Below are 21,012 nucleotides of genomic sequence, written 5' to 3' on the forward strand. Positions count from 1 at the left end.
ATGCGATAATTAGATCAGTGGTTGAATTGGCATCGCGTCTGGGTCTCACATGAGCGTTGTGAGTGCAATTCCTTGGCTGTCTATGTTCGCCATCACTACACAAGCAACATTTTCTCCTATATTTTAACGTCCTTTTTAGATAAATTGAAGATATCCACTGACTCGGCATAGTTACATATTTCCGTTCAATAATATTCTTAGTAATATAGTAGTTTTATTATTTAGTCAGGTTATTCGTAAACCGGGAACGTTAATCTTTCTTTAAAAAAGGTGATACTTACAAAATACGTTAATTAGAGTAAAGACAATTTTAAATTGCAATGGGCTTCTCATGTTTATTGTTACAATTTTTCGTGTTATTATTACAATTTTGTAAGTACTTCTCGTCGTACCTATGTTATTTTATCGTGGCTCTGGAGAAGCAGTAGACTTAAAATTAGTTAACTTAAAATTTGAAAATTAAAAATAGTGGACAGGATAGACACATCTGGTCAGTTATTGTATAGATTTTGCTTTGGAGGTAAGTGACGATGAAATTCAGTCATCTGTGCATTAAGCAGCTGGATTCATCTGAATTTAAAAAAGAGGGCACCACTATTCCTGTTTGGTCGATTTACGACTAAAATATTTAAATATTTTGGTCACAAGAAAAGTGTCAGTTTTTGAATTACAATGTGTTAATTCAAATTTTATTCTAAATGCTACTCTCTTGAGAGCTTGTCGTGACAGATCATTATTTCATGGTGCGAATGCAAGTTTTATTGTGCTGATTGCCGTCCGATGCCGAATTTGGAGATTAACCTTGAGAATAACGAATTGCTGCCAATCTCAATGCGAGTGATATATTCAGTGAGTTCTCTGTTTTATGTATTTGGTGGCTGGATGATAATTTTTCAGAGTGAATTTTGTAATCAACCTTTTTTTTCATAGGAAATTAATTATTCCCTGATGGACTGTGTTGCTTACAATCCAGACCATCACCAGGCTCAGAGGCTTCTTGAGTGAGAGGTTTATTTATGTTCCTTGCACTGAGAGACGCTATGCAAATTTGTCCAGTTTATTAAGAGATCAAACCTCCAAAATATTATGCAAGTCGAGAGCTGATCTTTTGTCATTCGAAGTTCATGAAATGAAATAATTAAAAGATATTAATAATCAGGGTGAATAAGCAACTCGAATAGGTAACTCCTGAAGTAACTTATCATAATCAACAATAATAACTTATTAAACTTGATTAAAAGTCCCCAGTTTGATAGGTTTATCATAATAAATACTTATATTTTTTACATTTACTATAAAATGAAGGCCTTTGTCATATTTGGGAGTAATGGTTAACGCATCCGCCATGAAGACCTAAATATTCCTCACCCCATAGACTCAAGCACCTCTGTTAAGTTACTAACGTAGCGAACCGCTTGGAGCGACCTACTCCAAAGGTATTGGTTATGGGCAGCGATACCCACATCTAGTACCTATTATAAATGTTATAGTCTTGGCAATGGTAGATATAATACTAAAATAAATAATGCATTGAGGGGTAGTAATTATGTATATACGCGCATAATATATTATAACGTTGCATATTTTGAGATGACAATTGTGTAATTAACCTAGTCGAACGGTGGCTACCTATATTAAGGTCTCATCGCTGCGATAGCTGCCCAAATTTAGGTAAACGGTTTTTTCGAATTTATTTCGAAATTTTTATAAAACCTACAAATATAATATAAGCAGTTTATATATTTCTATATTAAGGCGAAATGTTTCGAAGTAATGTAATTTTTGCTTTGAAAATTAGGTCGCTGAGAAAAATTTTGTATATAATACATGTTGGCGTCTGAAAAAGTCCTTTCTCTATAAAAACTCTCTTAAAGTTCAAAATCTCCTGCTTAAGAACCTTTTTTCAGTTATGGTTTTATTGTACAATGTGGAAAATTAAGTGTGTTTAGAAAATGATTGTAAAACATTTAAATGTTTGTGCCTGAACTGAACGCAAAATCAAATACAAAATACTTTTAGCCGATGTTTTTTTCTCGCATTTAGAGGGCGTGGTGTTAATCGGGAATTTAACCCTTATCGCCATCTACATAAGAAGTATTATTGTTTGCAGCCCAATTGCAAATGTTTTAATGGGCGCGTCGAATCTAATATCGAATGCCCGGAAATCTCTATCGCTCTAGTAATTTATTTTGTAAATACCTCATTTGCTCGAACGCTTGATTAACAAATTAATTCAAATAATGTAAATGAATGCCAAACGTAACACATTATAAATGGAAATTTGCACGTATACATGTTTATTATCAATTATTATAAGCTGACAATAATCTCTGACAATTAGGACGGGTTGTTTCGGAGGATTTGAACAATTCATCATATTTCAATGTTGATTTCCGGGTTCTTTGAAAGTCCTATTCAAGTTCTGTTATTATATCAGCATAGGGTAGTTGCTTGACAGAACTGAAATAAAAACAGAACTTGAAAAAATCTTTCACAGAACCTGAAAATTAACTTTGAAATTTGAAGAATTGTTCAAATTCTCCGAAACAACCCGTCCTTAGTTATGCATTTAAGCGAATATGATTGACACGTAAATGGAGTTAATATGTTAGCAATTAGAAATAAAGGGCAAAACGTTAAGGAATTCGCGTTCACGTATTTACATTTAGCTATACATCATTTATAAATAACAAAAAATGTACGCGTATATTATTTCAATTGCTTTTAAGTGATGTACGAATTTAGATAAATACCGCACAAGAGTTCCAACTGCCCAGATCCAGCTGTACTAAGACGGCCTCTGTGGTCGAGAGGTAAGGTTCTCGACTAGCGACAGTGGTCGCGGGTTCAAATCCCGGCGTGTCCAAGAAAATTGGGTTAATTTGTTTCACAATTTACTCATTTAAAAATAATGTTTAATATATTTGCGGCACGTTCTAGAGTGGAAAATACTATCAGTATCACCCTGGTGTTAGACCACCATTCAGAATCGAAAAGTTGCTTGAAATGGCTTTGGACGTGTTTGGTGACCAGATCTGAATAGTCAAGTACTTCCCCACCTTCCAATTGTCTATTTATTCCCCTCCCTACTACTTTGAGCTTCATAACATACCTCCATTGGGGATGTTTTAGTCTCACTGGCTTCAGACGTTTGGGAGCAATTGGGAATATTATGCCGTTTCAGATTTAAATAAAATGATATATAATTATGTAGGTAGGTATTTAAGTACCTACTTAGAAATCACTTCAGAAGAAACTTTGGTTTTTATTTGTTAAATTAGAGTAAATTAGAAACCCCATTTTGTCTATGTACGGTCTTCTGTTCACAGAACTACTTGTTTATTACTCTGTCGGTAACTGTACATAGTGTACATGTAAAACATAACAGATCTCCAAATGTCTCCCAAACAATACCTCAAGAATAACTAACACCTACTTAACAATTATTATGACAAGTCCTCATTAAAGTATTTTGTAATTTAATCCTGGCAAGACAAGTCCGGATCTGCAATCTAAGGCCGTGCACAATGCAAATGAGGCAATTGACAATAGAGTGCATAAATAGATCACAGATACAGTCCCGCCCAAGTTCTATGCGCAGTTCTGGCGGAATTCAGAAATCAGAACAGTTATGATACATTATTCAGGTACTTACATCGTCAGTAATTTTATTAGGTTCGTTGGAGCAGTGCTTGCATGAATGGTAGTTTTTTAGCTAAACATTTGTTTGTTTGTCGGGTTGTTTACTGGTGTGTTTGTTTGTATCTGTGTTATTTGATGAGTTGTTTGTTAGTTTGCGAGTGTGTTTATTTGATTATTTGGTAGGAACATTATTTAATTAAACATTATTAAAATAACAGTAGATACTTGAAATTACATAAATGCAAGTATATACATTCATAATTATGTTTATTGTAATGCAGAGCGGAAAGGTTTTGAACTGTCGAAAATGTCTGTACCTATTGGCAGTTTGGTAAAATCGTGCCAACGAAAAATTAGTGCTTAGTGCTATGGTTGTCACAGTGGAAAGATGCTGGAATCGAGTCGATTTCAGGAAAATTAATAAATAACTTGTAACATTTGAAGGCATTTATCAACCAAACGCCCGTAGGGCTTTTAAAAACATAATACAGTTAAAATAACGCACAAATTTAATACTTAAGTACATAAAATAAATATCGTTTCAACATTCGATACTATAAATCGATCAAACACATTTTGCGCCTCCAGAGTCTTAACTCTGCTTGGTCTATAATGATTTACATTTCACCAAATGAAATAGTTATATTTGTAGTCATAAAATGCATTGATGCGAACTTATATTGGAATATTGTGGAGCTAAATATATCTACAACATCGGAGTATATTTCCCAAATTTTGAATTGTCTCATAGTTGTAGAAGAATTGCTACAATAGTATGATAGGTACTGTCATGTTACTTTCCTGCCAGAAGATGGAACGAAATTAAATAAAGCAATTCAGGGGTATTCAATGACGAATTGATAATTTTAAACAAACACATTAAATCGAAAATTATTCTTCGCTCGGATAATTTAAATAAATTTAATGAACAAATAAGGTAGTCGTAATTTAGGCATTCTCTAGGAATACCCATTCTCAAATATACATATCTTAAGAATTTATTTTGGAATCACAATGGTGTGTGAATGAACTTCATAATTTGGAGACCAAACTGTGGAATTATACACCATATTACTCCTTACTAGTGACATATACGATGTTTTGATAGTGTAGATATTGTGAGAATCATTGGATAATCTTAAAATAAAGCCCGATTTAGATATTTATAAGATTTGCATAGAAAAATAATGCACGTAGATTAGACGAATATCTTATTATTTCACAACATTATAACTTCGTCTTCAATTCCGTAATGGAGAGTACTTAGACTGGGCAGTAAACTAACAGATGTAGATGATGTTTCCGTTTTAAATTTTGACGTTAAAATCCAAATCAGTTCAGCACCTTTTAATGTATGTAAAAAAACGGTTAATCGGTTGGGTAGACCCTTTGACCTCTCCAACTGGTTTTGACAAATCGCGTTGCGCGACAGTGAGAGTGATATATTCATATTTCCGTCACTCCAGGGCACACTGATCTCTATATTCCTACCCAACTCTCATACCGTTCACCTTCCCAGAACTTTCTCTCGTTCCTTTCCTTAAAAAAGACTCTCCACACAGCATCCCAAAAGATGACATGGTGTTAATATTAAAAAATCTAAATTTTATGCTTGCGTATAAGTTTTCACAATATCTTTTAAATTATTTTTTATTAATTTATTTATTCCTTTTTTTATTATTTATGCTATGCCGTTGTTTTCAATTTACCTATTAGTGATGTAAAAGCCCACTAGGGCGTTAATAAAAAAATAACAAGGTGGATTTTGAAGAACATATTGTACATTGAGCAACCTCTTTCGAAAAATTCAATACAAATTGTACAGTTCCCATTATGAAACGAAGGTAAAACATAAAAAAAGTATATTATGTTTTCCCTGGCGTATTGAATGAAATAATCAAAATAGATATTCAAACAAATGAATCGAAAAGTAATTACAGAACAAATGTACAGACATATGAAAGAATTTTAATCAACGGAATAAACTAAAAGGTATTGAAAAGGCAAAACAAAAAAGTTATAATGATATCCGATTAATATAAAAGGAATAATCTACTTCGAAAACAAGGAACTTCCGTCGATAATAACGGTTTTATTGTCGATTATTTTTAAAGATGACCTTCGATAAGATTTGACGAACACATAAATCTAACAGGATACTAAAAAACAATAATGTATATTTGGGTATAGAAATAGTTTCATTGCTTACAAAAGAGAACTTTTTTCTTAATTTATAACTCATTTTTTTACCCTTTGACTTATCGAGAGTGTATTGCGTTTGTAAAAGCAAAAAAAAAAAAATTATTTCCTTACATCATTGGATAATTTTGAATACGTACTCATAACACCTAACAGAAATAATTGTAATCTCTTCAAACAGTCACAGTAAGACATAAAAACCACGGGTTCAACTGAAGAAAAAATAATAATATTTTTATTTTCAGTTATTTTTTAACTTATGCAATTATTCTTCGATATTTTACAGGATTTAAAAAAAAAAACAAAAAAGTTGTTTTTTTTACCATTATTATCAAGTTTAATTTGAAGGACGTATAACTTCATTTTAATTTTATGTTTTTCTTTTATATATTCAATAATATCATTTGGTATTTAATTTAATTAATTTATGAACTGTTGTTTGGTCGCATCTAACCGTAGCTTTTTGGTATTTTATATTTTCGTTTAAAAGTCGCTAATATTGTCTTCTTTTTTATGTTTTATATTTTTGTTTAAAAGTCGCTGATATTGTTTTCTTTTTTAAAGAGGTTGACGTAAGGTTCCCGTGAACACTTAGGCAATGGGCCCATTGTGCTATCTCCCATTTTACCTCTTTCCTTTAACAGTAATCCGGTCCCTTTAATAAAATTCACCAGGGTTGTTATTGGATTTAAAAAAAATATTTCTTTTAAAAAGAAAGACAAACATTCCCTGAATACGAATAACCTGACAATATTTGAAAATCTCCTACTACCACCACACTAAGCTAAAAATGTTGTTTGTGTTGTGATGGAGGACTTAACCAGCCAAAGAATTGAACACACTACGCCTGGATGGGACCCAAACGCGATGTCAACTCGGCCACCGACCGGTCTGATATGTGGCTATGTCTTCTGGTTCTACAATGTGTCTTCCCAGATATCTGAACCTTGTTCCCAACAGAGCGGGACATTGGCACCATAGGTGAATTGGAGTATCTTCATCCTCTTCACATTTCCTGCATCTATTGGTGTTTTCCACTCTCAACAACTGCATGTGTCTCCTGAGATGGCAGTGTCCTGTTAGTAGTCCTACCAGTTCCCTCAGTGAGTTGCTGTCCATTATGAGTGGTTGTCTAGTTTCCCTCGGGTCTGGTCCGTTTATGGGTACTTTGGATTGCCTCATTCCAGGTGCCCTTTCCCATTACTCTACTTCACTTGACTTAATTTGACCCACCTTTCAATATGTATTTTAGTGTGGCAAGCTGCTACTCCTGCGGCCGGCTTGGATCTCGCAAGTGGTGCTTTCGCACCTTTAATTGCTAGTCCACCAGCAATAATGTTGTCTTCAATAAATAAATATTTCAATTTAGGGTTTTACTTACCGAGTTATTCCAAAAAATAAATATTCATCCTAAACTTGCAGAAAAGTAAATAAATGTCGCACTTTAAAATAAAAATAGGATAAATTTATTTAAGACACTGTCTAGATTGCTTTCAGTTAATAGAAGATAAAGATAGCAGAAAATAATGTTGGAAATTCTTATTTATACAGTTAAATATGACCAAAGGATATAGAGTCCCATAGAGCGGTGCCCCGGTAAGGCGATGGTCCTGGGTTCATAACAGCATTGCCAGGGCTTTGCTTTACCTTGTGTAAAAGTCAATACATGTCACACATTTAATTAAAATTGATATATTTACCCAATACACTATCTAGATTGTATTTAGTTCCGGAAGAATCTTGCAATCGTATGTAGCAGCCAATAAAAATATGCAGTAAATAAAGATAAAGTTGCTAGTTCTTATCCAAAGTGTGATACAGTTAAGTATGACCGAAGGGGAAAGGGTCGGATTAGCTTAGTGGTAGAGCAAAGCCCTAGCAATGTTGAAATCCTGGTTCAATTCCTAGATGCCATCGAATATTTTTCTGATTTTTTATTTTAAAATTTTCGTTCAAGAATCGCTAATATTTTTTTCAATTTAAATATATAATAGGTTTTACTCATTAACTTATTCAAAAAAATAAATTATTTTTTTCGAAAACAACACCTTTAGTAAACATAAGTGTAAAGCCTTCAAAACACTAATCTTAGTTTACTTTTATCATCTATGATCTAAAAACTAGACCTATCAGAGGTCTTAGTTTGTACAGTGTAAAGTTAGCCATACAACAGCATATTTTTCAAAATATAAATAGGTACTAGATTATCTAAAAGATATTTTGCATCAACCATTGTTAAAACATTTTCTTTGCAGTTATTTTTCGGGTAAGGTATTTTTAAACCGTGTTAAATATTAGACGATGTTAAAAAAACCTTTACCTGGGACATATTTTTCTGCTAATATTGATACTTGTATTATTTAATGAATCCGGCAATTTAAATTATAAATAATATATAATGTATTTGCGGCACGTTCCAGAGTGGAAGATAATCTCAGTATCGCCCTGGTGTAAAACCACCATTCAGAATTGAAACGTTGCTTGAAATGGCTTTGGCCATGTTTGGTGTCCAGATCTGAATAGCCAGGTACTTCCCCACCTTTCATTTGCCTATTTCATTCCACTCCCTACTACCTTCAGCTTCACAACATACCTTTATTATAGGGGATGCATAGTCTCACTTGCTCCAAGCTGGGAGCAGTTGGGACTCTTATGCGATGTTGCTATAAACAAATTAGCTATTTGATAAGTAACTTTAGGAATTTAGAGTGACATAATTTATTCTCTTTAGCCGATTATAATGTAGATAGTGACATTTTGCTTGTATTTAAGGCCAATAATGGAAAATTTCACAATTTTCGGAATAAAACTATGGATTTGCTTAAAGATAAACCCAAAGAGACCATTCTTTACGTATAGATGATAAAAAGATATAAAATCAAGTTAAAAATATAAAAAGTAAAGCAAAAAAGGTATAATGAGGGAACATAGTAACCCAGTAAAGACAAATAAAAGTTTGAAAAAAAACGTTCATAATACAATAATAGCAGCTTATAACCAAAAGTCAATGAAAGATATGCATTATTAATAGATTTTTTTAATTGTTTGTTTTAATTTTGCGGAAAATTGTAAGGATAACAATGAAAGCATAGTAATGCAACGATGGAAAGGATATTTTTTGCTTTATAAATTATAGTCTGTTAGGGATTGGGCGGAAATGTTACCACGCTCCGTGGTTAATCAAAGAAGACTCTACTACTGTGTTGATCTTAGCGGCTGCGTGTTCTGCCTTAGCGATGGCCACTGCAGGGGTGTCCACAACACGTCCATCAATTCCAATGGGAGCGCTTCCATGGGCCCATGAGTTGAGGGGAGAGGCCCAGCCGAGTCCAGCGTTGTTCCATGCGGCACCACCCAGTTGGTTGGCCCATCCCAGTCCAGAGTTGGCAACAAGACGTCCTCCTAGTCCCCATGAGCCCAGGGGAGCTCCCAGGACACCGGCACCGGCAGCCCACACTCCCGGGCCTCCCCAGGCCTTACCAGCCCAGTCCTGGCTCTCCAGCAGACCTTCTCCCCTCCACTGTCCGTTGTTCAGCAGCAGGGGGTTTCCGGACACCAGGGCGCCCATGCACAGGAAGGTAGCGATGAACTGAAAGTAAATATTCATTATCAAATAACACAACTATTATAAATATGTTTCGAATAGCTTTTGTCATGTAGCTTATCGACTGAGCGTAGCAAAATCCTGTTTTAACTCGACCGTTTTGAATTTGGTCAGTCTGAAAATTTGTTCTTACGTTACTTTTTCGTTTTAAGATGGTAACCGTTTTAATGGTTCAGTGAAGATTCTATCTTCAAATGCGAAATCGTCGTGTTTATTTGGACGTTTTTATCAGCATTTATTGAATATTATCGTACCTACTGAAACAATAATTGTCATTGATATAGTGACGTTTTATTGAACAAATTGTAGAGAACTTATAATTTTAATTAATTAATTATTATTTTTAATTCTATGTAAGTGCCTACTTACAAATCTAATGATTTCAGAGGAAAATTTAATATTGATTTAGAAAAACATGAAAACATACTTTTTTGGACGTGATATCTACTTTTCACAGAAATATTTGTACTATCAAAAAATTCTTACGATTGGGTTCATTTTGCTTGTGGTACGTTAGCCTTTTCGGAGAAGAAAACTGCTTGTGTCTAGTCGATGCAAGTTCCAAGCTTTATATCATTCTTCTAGTATGACACTAGAAGGGTGGGGAGAGTAACGGAAATGTCCACTAGAACTGTTGTTTATTGCTTCGTAAACAACCCATTGAGGAGCAAGGTCATCAAGTATTTTACTTCAATACTACATCCTTCTAACAATAGTACCTACTTATGCTAGTTCTAAAGCGGACAAACTTAATAGTTTATCTATCATATAAGCATTGAACGCTATGTTTTCTGTTTTTATCGTTCATATACGAGTGTCCGGGGTTAAAGTACGTAAAAACATTAAATTTGCTATTAGTACAAAAATGGCCTGAATCAAAAAAAATATATTAGCATATTGTACTCTAAATGAAGAATTTTATACATGAAACCATTGAAAAACGACATTACTAAAAATTTGGGTTGAAATATTTTATCAAAACAATGTCGTTATCATTAGTGCTTTATATATTTTTTAATTCTGCTAGTAAGTTTTTCTTACTTTTTAGGGAAATATTTTCCCATAGAAAACTTTTTGCATACAAACCATTCAATTTTTTAACCTGATCACAGGTACCTTAAAATTTATAAAAAATGTATGCATCTTTTATATTTGTAAAATCTTGTAGAATCACCTCCCGAAGTTAGTGCACTTTACCCTCGAATATATTGTATTATAAATTTATCTCCAAACAATCATCAGAGGGTTTTTCTTTGGTATGAGTATTTATTAAAAATAAAACTGTTTAAAATAGTGAACATTTTTTTAGAAATCAATATAATTTGAACTTTTCACGGCCAAATATTATCGTGATTATTTTTCGCTTTTTCATGCAGTCTTCCTTTTCCTCCTTTGGCCAACGGTTCGGACGTTATAGTGATCACGAGGACAGATGAGGGTTTAGGTATAAAGAAGTGTAGCTGTTTCCACGCGTTAATCCTCTTACGGCCAGTACTTTAGTATAATATTTAATTTAATTAATCTGCTTTTTGAAGAAAAGTTTTGGTGTAGCTGTCAAGTACCGGATAACCAATTCTTTAAAGAGATGGGCTCACCTACGCCAACCCCATTAAAATTAATTGTTTTTTAATTTTTTTTTATTTTCATTGCCTCCGTTATTAGACATGCTCGATGCGTGTTGGGTCTTCCCAGGACTTTAGGAACAAATAAAAGGTAATGAACGACTTCTAAAATTACAAAAAAAAGTTATTTCTTTTATATTATGTTCTTCCATTTGAAATTTGTTCAGCTTGCTTGTGAAAATTTTACTAATTTAAATACATATAAAAAACCATTAGTATTATAAAAACAAAATAATGATTTCGTCTACGTACCGCTCTCAATATTTCCAGATTTCACCCAAATCGAAAAAAGATGATACGAAATTATTGATTTTCCGAAAGAACATTGTGAATCGAAAAAAACGAAAGTAAATTAATCCACTTATAATTATAACTAATACAATAATAGTAACATTAATAGCTTAAAAATTTCGCCAGTGCAACAATCTTTGTAATTGCATCACTAATTTTGATTATCTAGATAACATATCCGTAAAACTCTCACAATAACAATGTTCCTTGTTTTGACACGGAGTAAAATAAATCGGATTGTTTTTAATGTTTCTAAATGTTTAATTTTGTCATTCACTAGGGCGAGTCATACCTGGTATTACCGGTATACAATGGACGCCCGAAGTTTAAAACGTGTCTCGACAATGAAGGATCTTGGAATCATGTTTGATAGCAGGCGGACATTTCATGCTCATATTGAAACGGCATGTAGCACTTCACTGAGAATTCTGGGTTTTGTTCTAAGCACTGCAAGGAATTTTAGAGATAACCGGGTGCTTATAGTTTTATTTAATTCCTTAGTAAGGAGTAGACTTGAAAGTGGGTCGGTGATTTGGAGTCCACACCAGGTTAAGTATTCTCTCATCTTGGAGAGAGTTCAGAAGAAATTCTTGAGAATTCTCTACATGAGGGAGTATGGCTCGGGTAACTAACCACGGGTCAGGAGAGATGTGCGCATTGCTACACATTTCTTTAGACTGATTCGTGGATGGTTTGAAAACTCGGTCATCATGGAGAGCATTCATTTTTATGTTCCCGATGGTTATCTACGTCACCGACTATTAGTCACCGACGTCACTTAGACTATTTTATCTCCCGGTCTGCAGAACTACCTTGCCAATGGTCATGCCTGTGGGGAGAGTAATCTTGCTGTTGAACAGAATCAATTCGAATATCGACATTTTTAGCATCAATGAAGCTTCCTTTAAAAGGCAAGCTCTATTATTACTGGTATAGTTGTTATACATACTGTTAATATTATTAATCTAAAAATTCTTATTACAAAAATATTTTAAAAACGCACTGAGATTAACAATTTTGTAATGTTTTTGAAATGAATAAATAGAATTGAATTAAATTGAATGGAATTGACATCGCTTTTTTTGTGTTTTGGATATTAATTAGGTGTTATTTGTATCTATATTAAAATAACTTTTTTTTTCAATCCTATGCTTACAAAATACAAATGGGTTCAAGCGAAAGACTATTTTCTATTAACTTCTAAGATTTTTGTTTTTTCTTTGTTTTTTTGTTATGTAGTCAATTAATCAATATAAAAAAAAGATTTATAAAAAAGTTCTGCTGCATAATTATTTGATATTAATTTATAGTGCCTCAAAAAGACGATACAACTGTTTCGCGCAATGGCAATTTCACAGCAGAATTTTTTTATAAATAAATTTTTTTTTTTAAATATCGTAAAATTAAAACAAATTAGACTTGAAAACAATAAACAACGAAACTTAAGTATCCATGAAATATCGGTACGCATTATAATAAACATAATTTTCTAATTAAATATGAATAACGGGGGTAGATTTGACGACCTCCCTTGTCGAAGGGTAAGGCACTCGACTAGCGAACCGAAGATCGCGGGTTCAAATTTGAGTAATTTGTGTTATTTCTCAAATATATTGATTAAAAATAATTAATAGTGTACTTGCGGCACGCGTGTAAGATACTCTCAGTATCGCCCTGGTGAAAGACCACCATTCAGAGTTAAAAAGTTGCTTGAAATGGCTTTAGCCGTGTTCGGTGACCAGATCTGAACAGCCACCTCCTCTCCCCACTACATTCAGCCTCACAATATACCCGAATCGGGAATGCCATAACTGGCTCCACACGATTGGAAGCAGTTTTTTTTTTTTTTTTTGTAGTGAATACCTCACAAGAGTCCCAACTGCTCCCGTCTCGAGCCAGTGATACTATGGTATCCCCAATTGGGGGATGTTGTGAGGCTAAAGGTAAGTGGGGAAGGGAAAGAGGAAGGTGGGGAAGTACCTGGCTATTCAGATCTAGTCACTAAACACGGCTAAAGCCATTTGGAGCAACGTTTCAATTCTGAATGGTGGTCTTACACCAGGGCGATACTGGTAGTATCTTCCACTCTGGAACGTGCCGCAAATATACTATATATTATTTTAATTAATTAATTGTGAAATAACACAAATTAATCAAACAAAATTTATTTGCGCACGCCGGGTTCGAACCCGCGACCTTCGGAATGGCAGTCCAATGCGTTACCACTGGACTATGCCGGCCGTCATAGTCAGTTGGGACACTTGTGCGGTATTCACATTAAAAAAAGATTGCGTTGATTCGTACGTGCAGGATAATTGTTTGTTATTAATTTACGGCACTCATGCATGCAATGTTGGTACTCTAAATAAATATGTCAACCCTTAAAATATCCCAACCTAACCTAACCTGACCTAACAACTTTTTTTAATGTCGACAAACACATAGTGCATATGATGTAAAAATAATTTAATTGGTGTATTTTTTCTTCCTAACCCAAAAATATTATTAATAACCTGTTATCAAGTCCATGTCCTTGTTATATCTAAATGTTATTATATAAATATGAAAATATATTATCATAAGTGATTATTAAGTGGAAAAGTGTTTTTAGTTTCCGTTCCTAATTCGTAGTTTGCTTTAACCAGACTTTCTTTAACCAGACTTACTTTAACCAGTGATTCCTGACATTATTGGAATTACAAATATTTGGTCGCGGGTGACATTTTTGAGTTTTTTGTTTTTTTCAATTAAATATGTAGAAAATCAGCAAGAATTGGACAGCTAGGGTTGATGTGAGGGGTTGGGCGGTTATTTGCAATGAGAATCCACACAAACAATGACGTACCTACCTACAATATGATATTTTTAAGAGAAAACTATTTCATTTGCAGCACCTTACAGAGTGTAACATACTCTCCCTAGAGTATGACCACCATTCAGAATTGAAAAGTTTCTTGAAATGGCTTTGGATGTGTTTGTTGACCAGATCTGAATATCCAGGTACTACCCTTACCTTCCCTTCTCTTCATTTCCTTCCTCTCCATACATTCCCCTCATACCCCGATGGGGTATGCCATAGTCTCACTGGCCTCAGACGGTATGGAATCTTGTGCGATTGCACTTTTTTATGTCAATTTTTTTTTTAATGCGATTATCATATTAGTCCAATTTGACATCCAAAACTCCAACGCCGAACATCATTAATATAAATTATAGAAATACCGGGTATATGATTTTCAAAAAATGCAAAAAATAGTTTCTGCTCAAATGCTTACCCTCAATCTTATTCGAAATAAATTATAAATTTTGCTGTCATGGGCAAGAAAAGTATGAACCTGTGAAATCAAATTTATGAGGAAAGTCGATGATACAAAAGAAGCGCTTTATTATGTAAAGATTTTTTTATTGTTTAAATTTAAAGAAGAAAAACTGCATGGATAACAAAATAAATCATAGTATATTTAAATATAATATAGTATCACCGTCGTCTGTAAGGAATCAGATATAAAGTTACCACGCTCCGTGGTTGATCAAAGAAGACTCGACTACGGTGTTGATCTTAGCGGCTGCGTGTTCAGCCTTAGCGATGGCCACTGCAGGGGTGTCGACAACACGTCCATCAATACCAATCGGAGCACCTCCATGGGCCCAAGAGTTGAGGGGAGAAGCCCAGCCGAGTCCAGCGTTGTTCCATGCGGCACCACCCAGCTGGTTGGCCCATCCCAGTCCAGAGTTGGCAACAAGACGTCCTCCTAGTCCCCATGAGCCCAGGGGGGCTCCCAGGACACCGGCGCCGGCAGCCCACACTCTCGGGCCTCCCCAGGCCTTACCAGCCCAGTCCTGGCTCTCCAGCAGACCTTCTCCCCTCCACTGGCCGTTGTTCAGCAGCAGGGGGTTTCCGGACACCAGGGCGCCCATGCACAGGAAGGTAGCGATGAACTGAAAACAAATATTCAAAGGTTACATAGATTTCTTGCAGGGTTGTTGGATAATGTACAAATACAACCATTATAAATATGTTTCGAATAGATTTTTACGTGTGGTTAGTTGACTGAGGGTAGCAAAGTCCTATTTTAACTCGACCGTTTTGCATTTGGTCAGTCTGAAAATTTGTTCTCACGTTACTTTTCCTTAGATTCTATCTTCAAATGCGAATTCGTCGTGTTTATTTTAACGGTTTCTATCAGCATTTATTAAATATTATCGTACCTACTGAAAAAAGAATTGTCATTGAGATAATGACGTTTCATTGAACAAATTGTACAAGAACTTATATTTGAAATTTAAAAATGTTAACAAATAATGTTAAAACATTTAATTGTATTTAAGTGACTACTTAAAAATCTTTTGATTTCAGAGGATAATTTAGTATTTATTTAGAAAAACATGAAAACATGCTGTTTTGGACGCGATATCTACTATTTACAGTAATATTAGTACTTTGAAAAATTCTTACGATTGGGTTCATTTTGCTTGTGGTACGTTAGCCTTTTCGGAAAAGAAAACTGCTTGTGTCTAGTCAAGGCAAGTTTCAAGCTTTATATCATTCTTCTATTACGATACGAGAGGGGTGGGGAGAGAACTAACGGAAATGTCCACTACAACACTAGTGTATTGCTACGTAAACAACCCATTGAGGAGCGAGGTCGCCAAGTGTTTTGCTTCAATACTACATCCTTCTAACAATATTACCTAACGATGCTTGTATAACTAATGCGGACACACTAGTCGGCGAATGCAGCATTTTTTTAAGTGAGAGATATACATTGACGGGTTTCGAATAACCTGACAATATTTGAAAATCTACTACTGTCACCTGAGATAGCGGATAATGTTATTTGTGTCGTGATGGAAGACTTAGCCAGCCGAGGAATTGAACTCATGACGCTCTGTTGGGATCCAAACATGATGCCAACTCAGCCACTGACCGGAACCCTCTTTGCTTTACACCAGAGGTTCCCAAACTTTTTTGCCCGTAGACCACTTAACAATTTTTTTTTTCGTAGACCCCTTACCTGCCGAATATTGAATTTTTCTAAAACTATTAACGTTCCATGTGATAATCGTTTATTTTTTTAGTACAAGTATTCCCTTCCCTTGCCTGCTCAACAACCGGGTGGCGGTATATTGACTCTGTCTTTGCATTGTGCAGACAGGGGCACCCTTGTGAGGTATTATACCAAATGAAAATGAAGAAGGATAAGCAACGGAAATTTCTTTATGTAGCTAGCCCTAGAGAACTGCCCCTTTAGTTCTTTGTCAGTGCTTATTCCGGTCAGTTATTCTTGCCACATGATATCGGATTCTTCAACTTAGCATCTCCATAGTCAAAATGTCCTCAAACTAAGTTTTGAAGTCTGTGTGAAGTATTTAAATGTTGAACGTCATTATTACCCTGGACGTTTTTCAAAAACATTTTGGGGAACTAGGAAAATTCGCGGCTTCCAATGTGCAATGTTTTGCTTGAATTTATTAATTCTGACGAGAAAACGAACGTAGACTCTATTTATGTACCTCAATTAACAACTTTACGAAATATGAAATTACAAATATCGAATAAGTAATTTCTCAGTCTATTATATTTGTGTTAGGTTTATTGTGTCATTTACGGAACTCCTAAATTTTGACTTGAGGTAAATGGGGGTTTGCTGGTATGTACCCCAATTTAAAAAAAAAATCTCGCTGACATAGACCCCCAGCATGCCGATATTGACCCTTGGGGTCCATAAAGACCACTTTGGAAACCTCTGCTTTACACGGATGATTATTTTTTATTATTGTTTCTTTACAATGTATCTTTTCAACCTTAGAATTTTAACCTAACTAGAACAAGCCTTTTATTATTATATTCATACTTATGATTTCCTATAGACAATTGGGATTACATGTGAAATTAACAATACCGAACAATAATATTTATTTTTGATAATTTCCTTATGTACGAATTTTTATAATAATTATTACATTATCACAGTGAATTATAAAGTAAATAATCGCTTCTCCTCTCCACAAAGAGATACGGTTCTTGTGTTTGGTACAAATAAGAAAAATGCAACGATTTATCAAAAACAGAAAAAGATGATTTGAAAAAAAAAACTGTAATATGCTTTTCTGATTGTAGTGGTAATTTTTCAATTTAAGCTGAAAATGAACATCTTCGACAATTATCAATAGGTTATTGAAGTATGTTATTCCCAGAGAGAGGTACATATTTTGAAAATGCTTGGTGCCCATATTATAGTCTTTTGTACATATATAACATATTTTTTGTACTTAATATAGTCATGTAAAACAATGACAGACGAAACGTTAAACTATGTACGCCATCTTAAACTTTACGAAAATTGGTACTAAAAAGGAGCAGGTCCTCTTTTATCCGATATTAGAAAAAATGCCTAGAAAAAACTTTATTTTACATGTTGCATGTTCATTTGTAGGTTTATCTGTAGTAAAAGTTATCAGAAGACCTAGTTAATTTACCAAACAGTTAGTTTTTGATGTCTATTTTTACTTTTGAAATTTGTTTAGCGTGCTTGTGAAAATGAGACAAAAACCCCTAATTTTATATTTTTAAAGAAATTACACGTATGGTTATGTTGTTCATATATTATACATTGAACGCATAGTATATATATTGTGAAATTGAACTAAGATATTATTGATTTTCCAAAACAACACTGTGCAGTATACGAAACCACTACCTACGATGTCACGATGGAATACCGGCGTTTTTCCTTAGATCTGCTGCGTCGTCACTGTGTGTGCCGCTTACCATAATATTTAATAAATTCCTGAGTGATGGGGTTTTCCCTGATAGGTGGAAGTTGGCCTATATTATACCGGTCCACAAGGGTGACTCGCGTCAAAGAGTGGAAAACTATAGGCCAATATCCATTCTCTCGGCGATCCCTAAACTATTGGAAAGACTTGTCCATGACAATATATATCCTCAGCTTGCTGACAAAATTACTGAACAACAACACGGGTTTGTAAAAGGCAAATCTACCATGAGTTATTTACTTATTTACTCAAATTTCTTATTTACTAGCATGGATCGAGGCCACCAGGTAGATACAATATATTGCGATTTCAAAAAAGCTTTCGACGAGGTAGACCACCTTATTCTTATTAAAAAAATTATGTACAACGGAATTAGAGGAAATTTATTACGTTGGTTTATCTCATATTTAACGAAAAGACAAGCCGTATCATTACGAGGACACACTTCTACATGGGAACCAGTTACTTCTGGCGTGCCACAGGGGTCAATCCTGGGTCTGCTCTTGTTTATTCTTTTTATTAACACTGTTACTAAATGTTTAGTGCATTGTTTATATCTTTTGTACGCTGATGACATAAAAATATTTGCCATTGTTCGGAATTTAAACGATTGTCTGCTCATACAAAGCGTCTTAGTAAGGTTCGAAACGTTTTGCAATGAAAACAAAATTTACCTAAGTTACAATAAATGTAAACAAATAAGTTTTACTAAAAATCACAACGCTATCAAACACAATTATTGTATTGGTAATTATTTACTCGAGCGCGTTTACTGTATAAGAGATCTAGGCGTACTTTTTGATTCCAAACTCCAATTCGATGCGCACATTGATAATATTGTGAATAAAGCTTACAGCATGCTAGGATTTGTCATCAGAAACAGCCGAGAATTTCGAAAACCTGAAAAATATCTTCTTCTTTACCACACTCTGGTCCGTTCTCAACTTGAATACTGCACCTCCACATAGAATCCACTTTACGATATCTATAAAGAAAATATTGAAAGTATTCAAAAGAAATTTTTGCGATGCCTCAATTACAGAATTAGCACACCCAAACGCGGGTACATAAATATGCTCTCGAGTTATAACGTCTCCACTCTATCTAACCGGCGAACATACCTTGATCTCATGACTCTGTATAAAATCTGTAACAACGTTATTGACTGTCCCGACTTACTGAAATTAATAAACTTCAAAGTACCACCCAGAGTAACAAGGCTTAACGACTTATTCCACATTAGCAGGAATCGTACAAATGCTGGTGTCAGGGATCCAATCAGAAGAATGTGCGAATCACTTAATCAGAATCAAAACCTCAAGGACTCTGACTTATTTTTTGATACACGCACTACTTTTAGTAGAAAAATGAAGACTGTTTTCCTACAAAGTTCAAAGTAAACAACTTAGACATACTTCGTTTAAATATATATATATATATATATATATATTTTTTTATTTCTGTTTAACATTGTTTATCTATTTATATATATATATTTTTGTTTTACCCTCTAAATTTTTTCAAAAATAATTTGTAAATTCTTATAAGGATATTGCGCATTTCTTTCATATCTCTATTTGTAAAATAATATTCTTATGTATATATTTTTCCCCTATTTATAAGTCAAAATATTTGTAAATGTTTTTAACTGCTGTTTAAGTAAATTCGTGAGAAATAGTTTGGATGCAGGTGAATTCTCTAGTTGATTTTTTGTATATTCTTGTCAATTGATATCTGTATCTGTTTTTTCTCCTAAATAAAAAAAATAAAAAAATAAAAAAACTGATTAACATACTTTAAATATTTCAACAAAACCAAAAAAATGTGGTTGAGACGAAACAATACCCTTAAATATTGCCATAATCTTAAAGACGTAAGTGAAGCAGCCGTTCACAAAAATATGCGACGCGCGACTATGGTGTATTGGACAGACCTGCGGTTGAATTTGCATTATCAAATCTCTTAAAGAAAGTGGAAATCTTTACGACATCTTTCCGTGACGTTTATTTCAATTATTTCTAATGAACGTATTAGTAAAATCAGAAATGCTTCTAGAGGGATTCCTCGGAAAATTACTAGTACATCGTCTAGAAAAATCAAATCGGGTGCGCACCGATAATTTTAAAGTTGAAAAACGTTTACTAAATTTTTCAGTAAGGTCCTGTTTTTGTTAATCTTAAATATAAATAACTTATATCGGCGGGGATCCCGCGAATACAAACATTTGAGATTTTAGTGATACGTTCATCAGAAATATGGCGAATAATAATATTAAGTCGCCTTTGTACAAGTCTTCGAAAGTTTAACTATTGATATTTAATATGTAAATTATAACTTATAAAAATGTATATGTAACTAAACTTTAAGCACCTGTTGACAAGTCAATTCAATTGGCTTAGCAGGACTTGTTTGTTGATATGTATTAACTATTTATTCAATAAAAAAATAAAAATATATAAAAATTGGTATTAAAAACACTGAATTATTTTTAATTCTTATGGTGTAGTTTTATAAATAGATTAAGAAAATAACGCTTAATTACCATTTTATCGCAACTATTAAAATAACAATACAGCACAATGGGGTAAACCTTGTGGGTACATTCTGTTTCTGGGCAATTATTACCAATAAAAATGTAAAAATACATTTATACTTGATACTAATATTGGCATTATAACGTGAAATCGCGAGTCTAAATTTAAACAGTTTATTTCTATACGTAAGTAATTGATTAATGAGTACCTACCGACTGATGCTAGGTTAAATAATTACTTTCCTAAATTCAATTACTATGTATTTTTTAAATACATTAATTAATAATCGTCGCTATGCACCCATAAATCTATCTACCTGTAAATAAAATCATTGTGCAGT

General features: G+C 33.9%; 3 protein-coding genes across 3 annotated transcripts in view; all 3 read right to left on the reverse strand.

The window, feature by feature from the left end:
- The window catches only part of LOC149412683 (uncharacterized), a 356,728-nt gene that overhangs the window by 90,135 nt on the left and 245,581 nt on the right, over positions 1 to 21,012 (reverse strand). The window lies entirely within an intron of this gene.
- LOC149412692 (uncharacterized) lies at positions 8,863 to 10,004 on the reverse strand. The gene is made up of 2 exons (XM_089645061.1): positions 9,932 to 10,004; positions 8,863 to 9,430 (listed from the first exon to the last, which is right to left on the reverse strand). Exons 1-2 carry the CDS (start codon positions 9,941 to 9,943, stop codon positions 9,002 to 9,004), a joined length of 441 nt encoding a protein of 146 aa, XP_089501187.1. The 5' UTR covers positions 9,944 to 10,004; the 3' UTR covers positions 8,863 to 9,001.
- On the reverse strand, positions 14,741 to 15,878 carry LOC149412693 (uncharacterized). The gene is made up of 2 exons (XM_089645181.1): positions 15,815 to 15,878; positions 14,741 to 15,297 (listed from the first exon to the last, which is right to left on the reverse strand). Exons 1-2 carry the CDS (start codon positions 15,824 to 15,826, stop codon positions 14,869 to 14,871), a joined length of 441 nt encoding a protein of 146 aa, XP_089501307.1. The 5' UTR covers positions 15,827 to 15,878; the 3' UTR covers positions 14,741 to 14,868.

This window comes from Hesperophylax consimilis, chromosome 22, assembly GCF_061612785.1.
Source record: "Hesperophylax consimilis isolate HC1 chromosome 22, BYU_Hcon_1.0, whole genome shotgun sequence".
NCBI classification, from domain to species: Eukaryota; Metazoa; Arthropoda; class Insecta; order Trichoptera; family Limnephilidae; genus Hesperophylax; species Hesperophylax consimilis.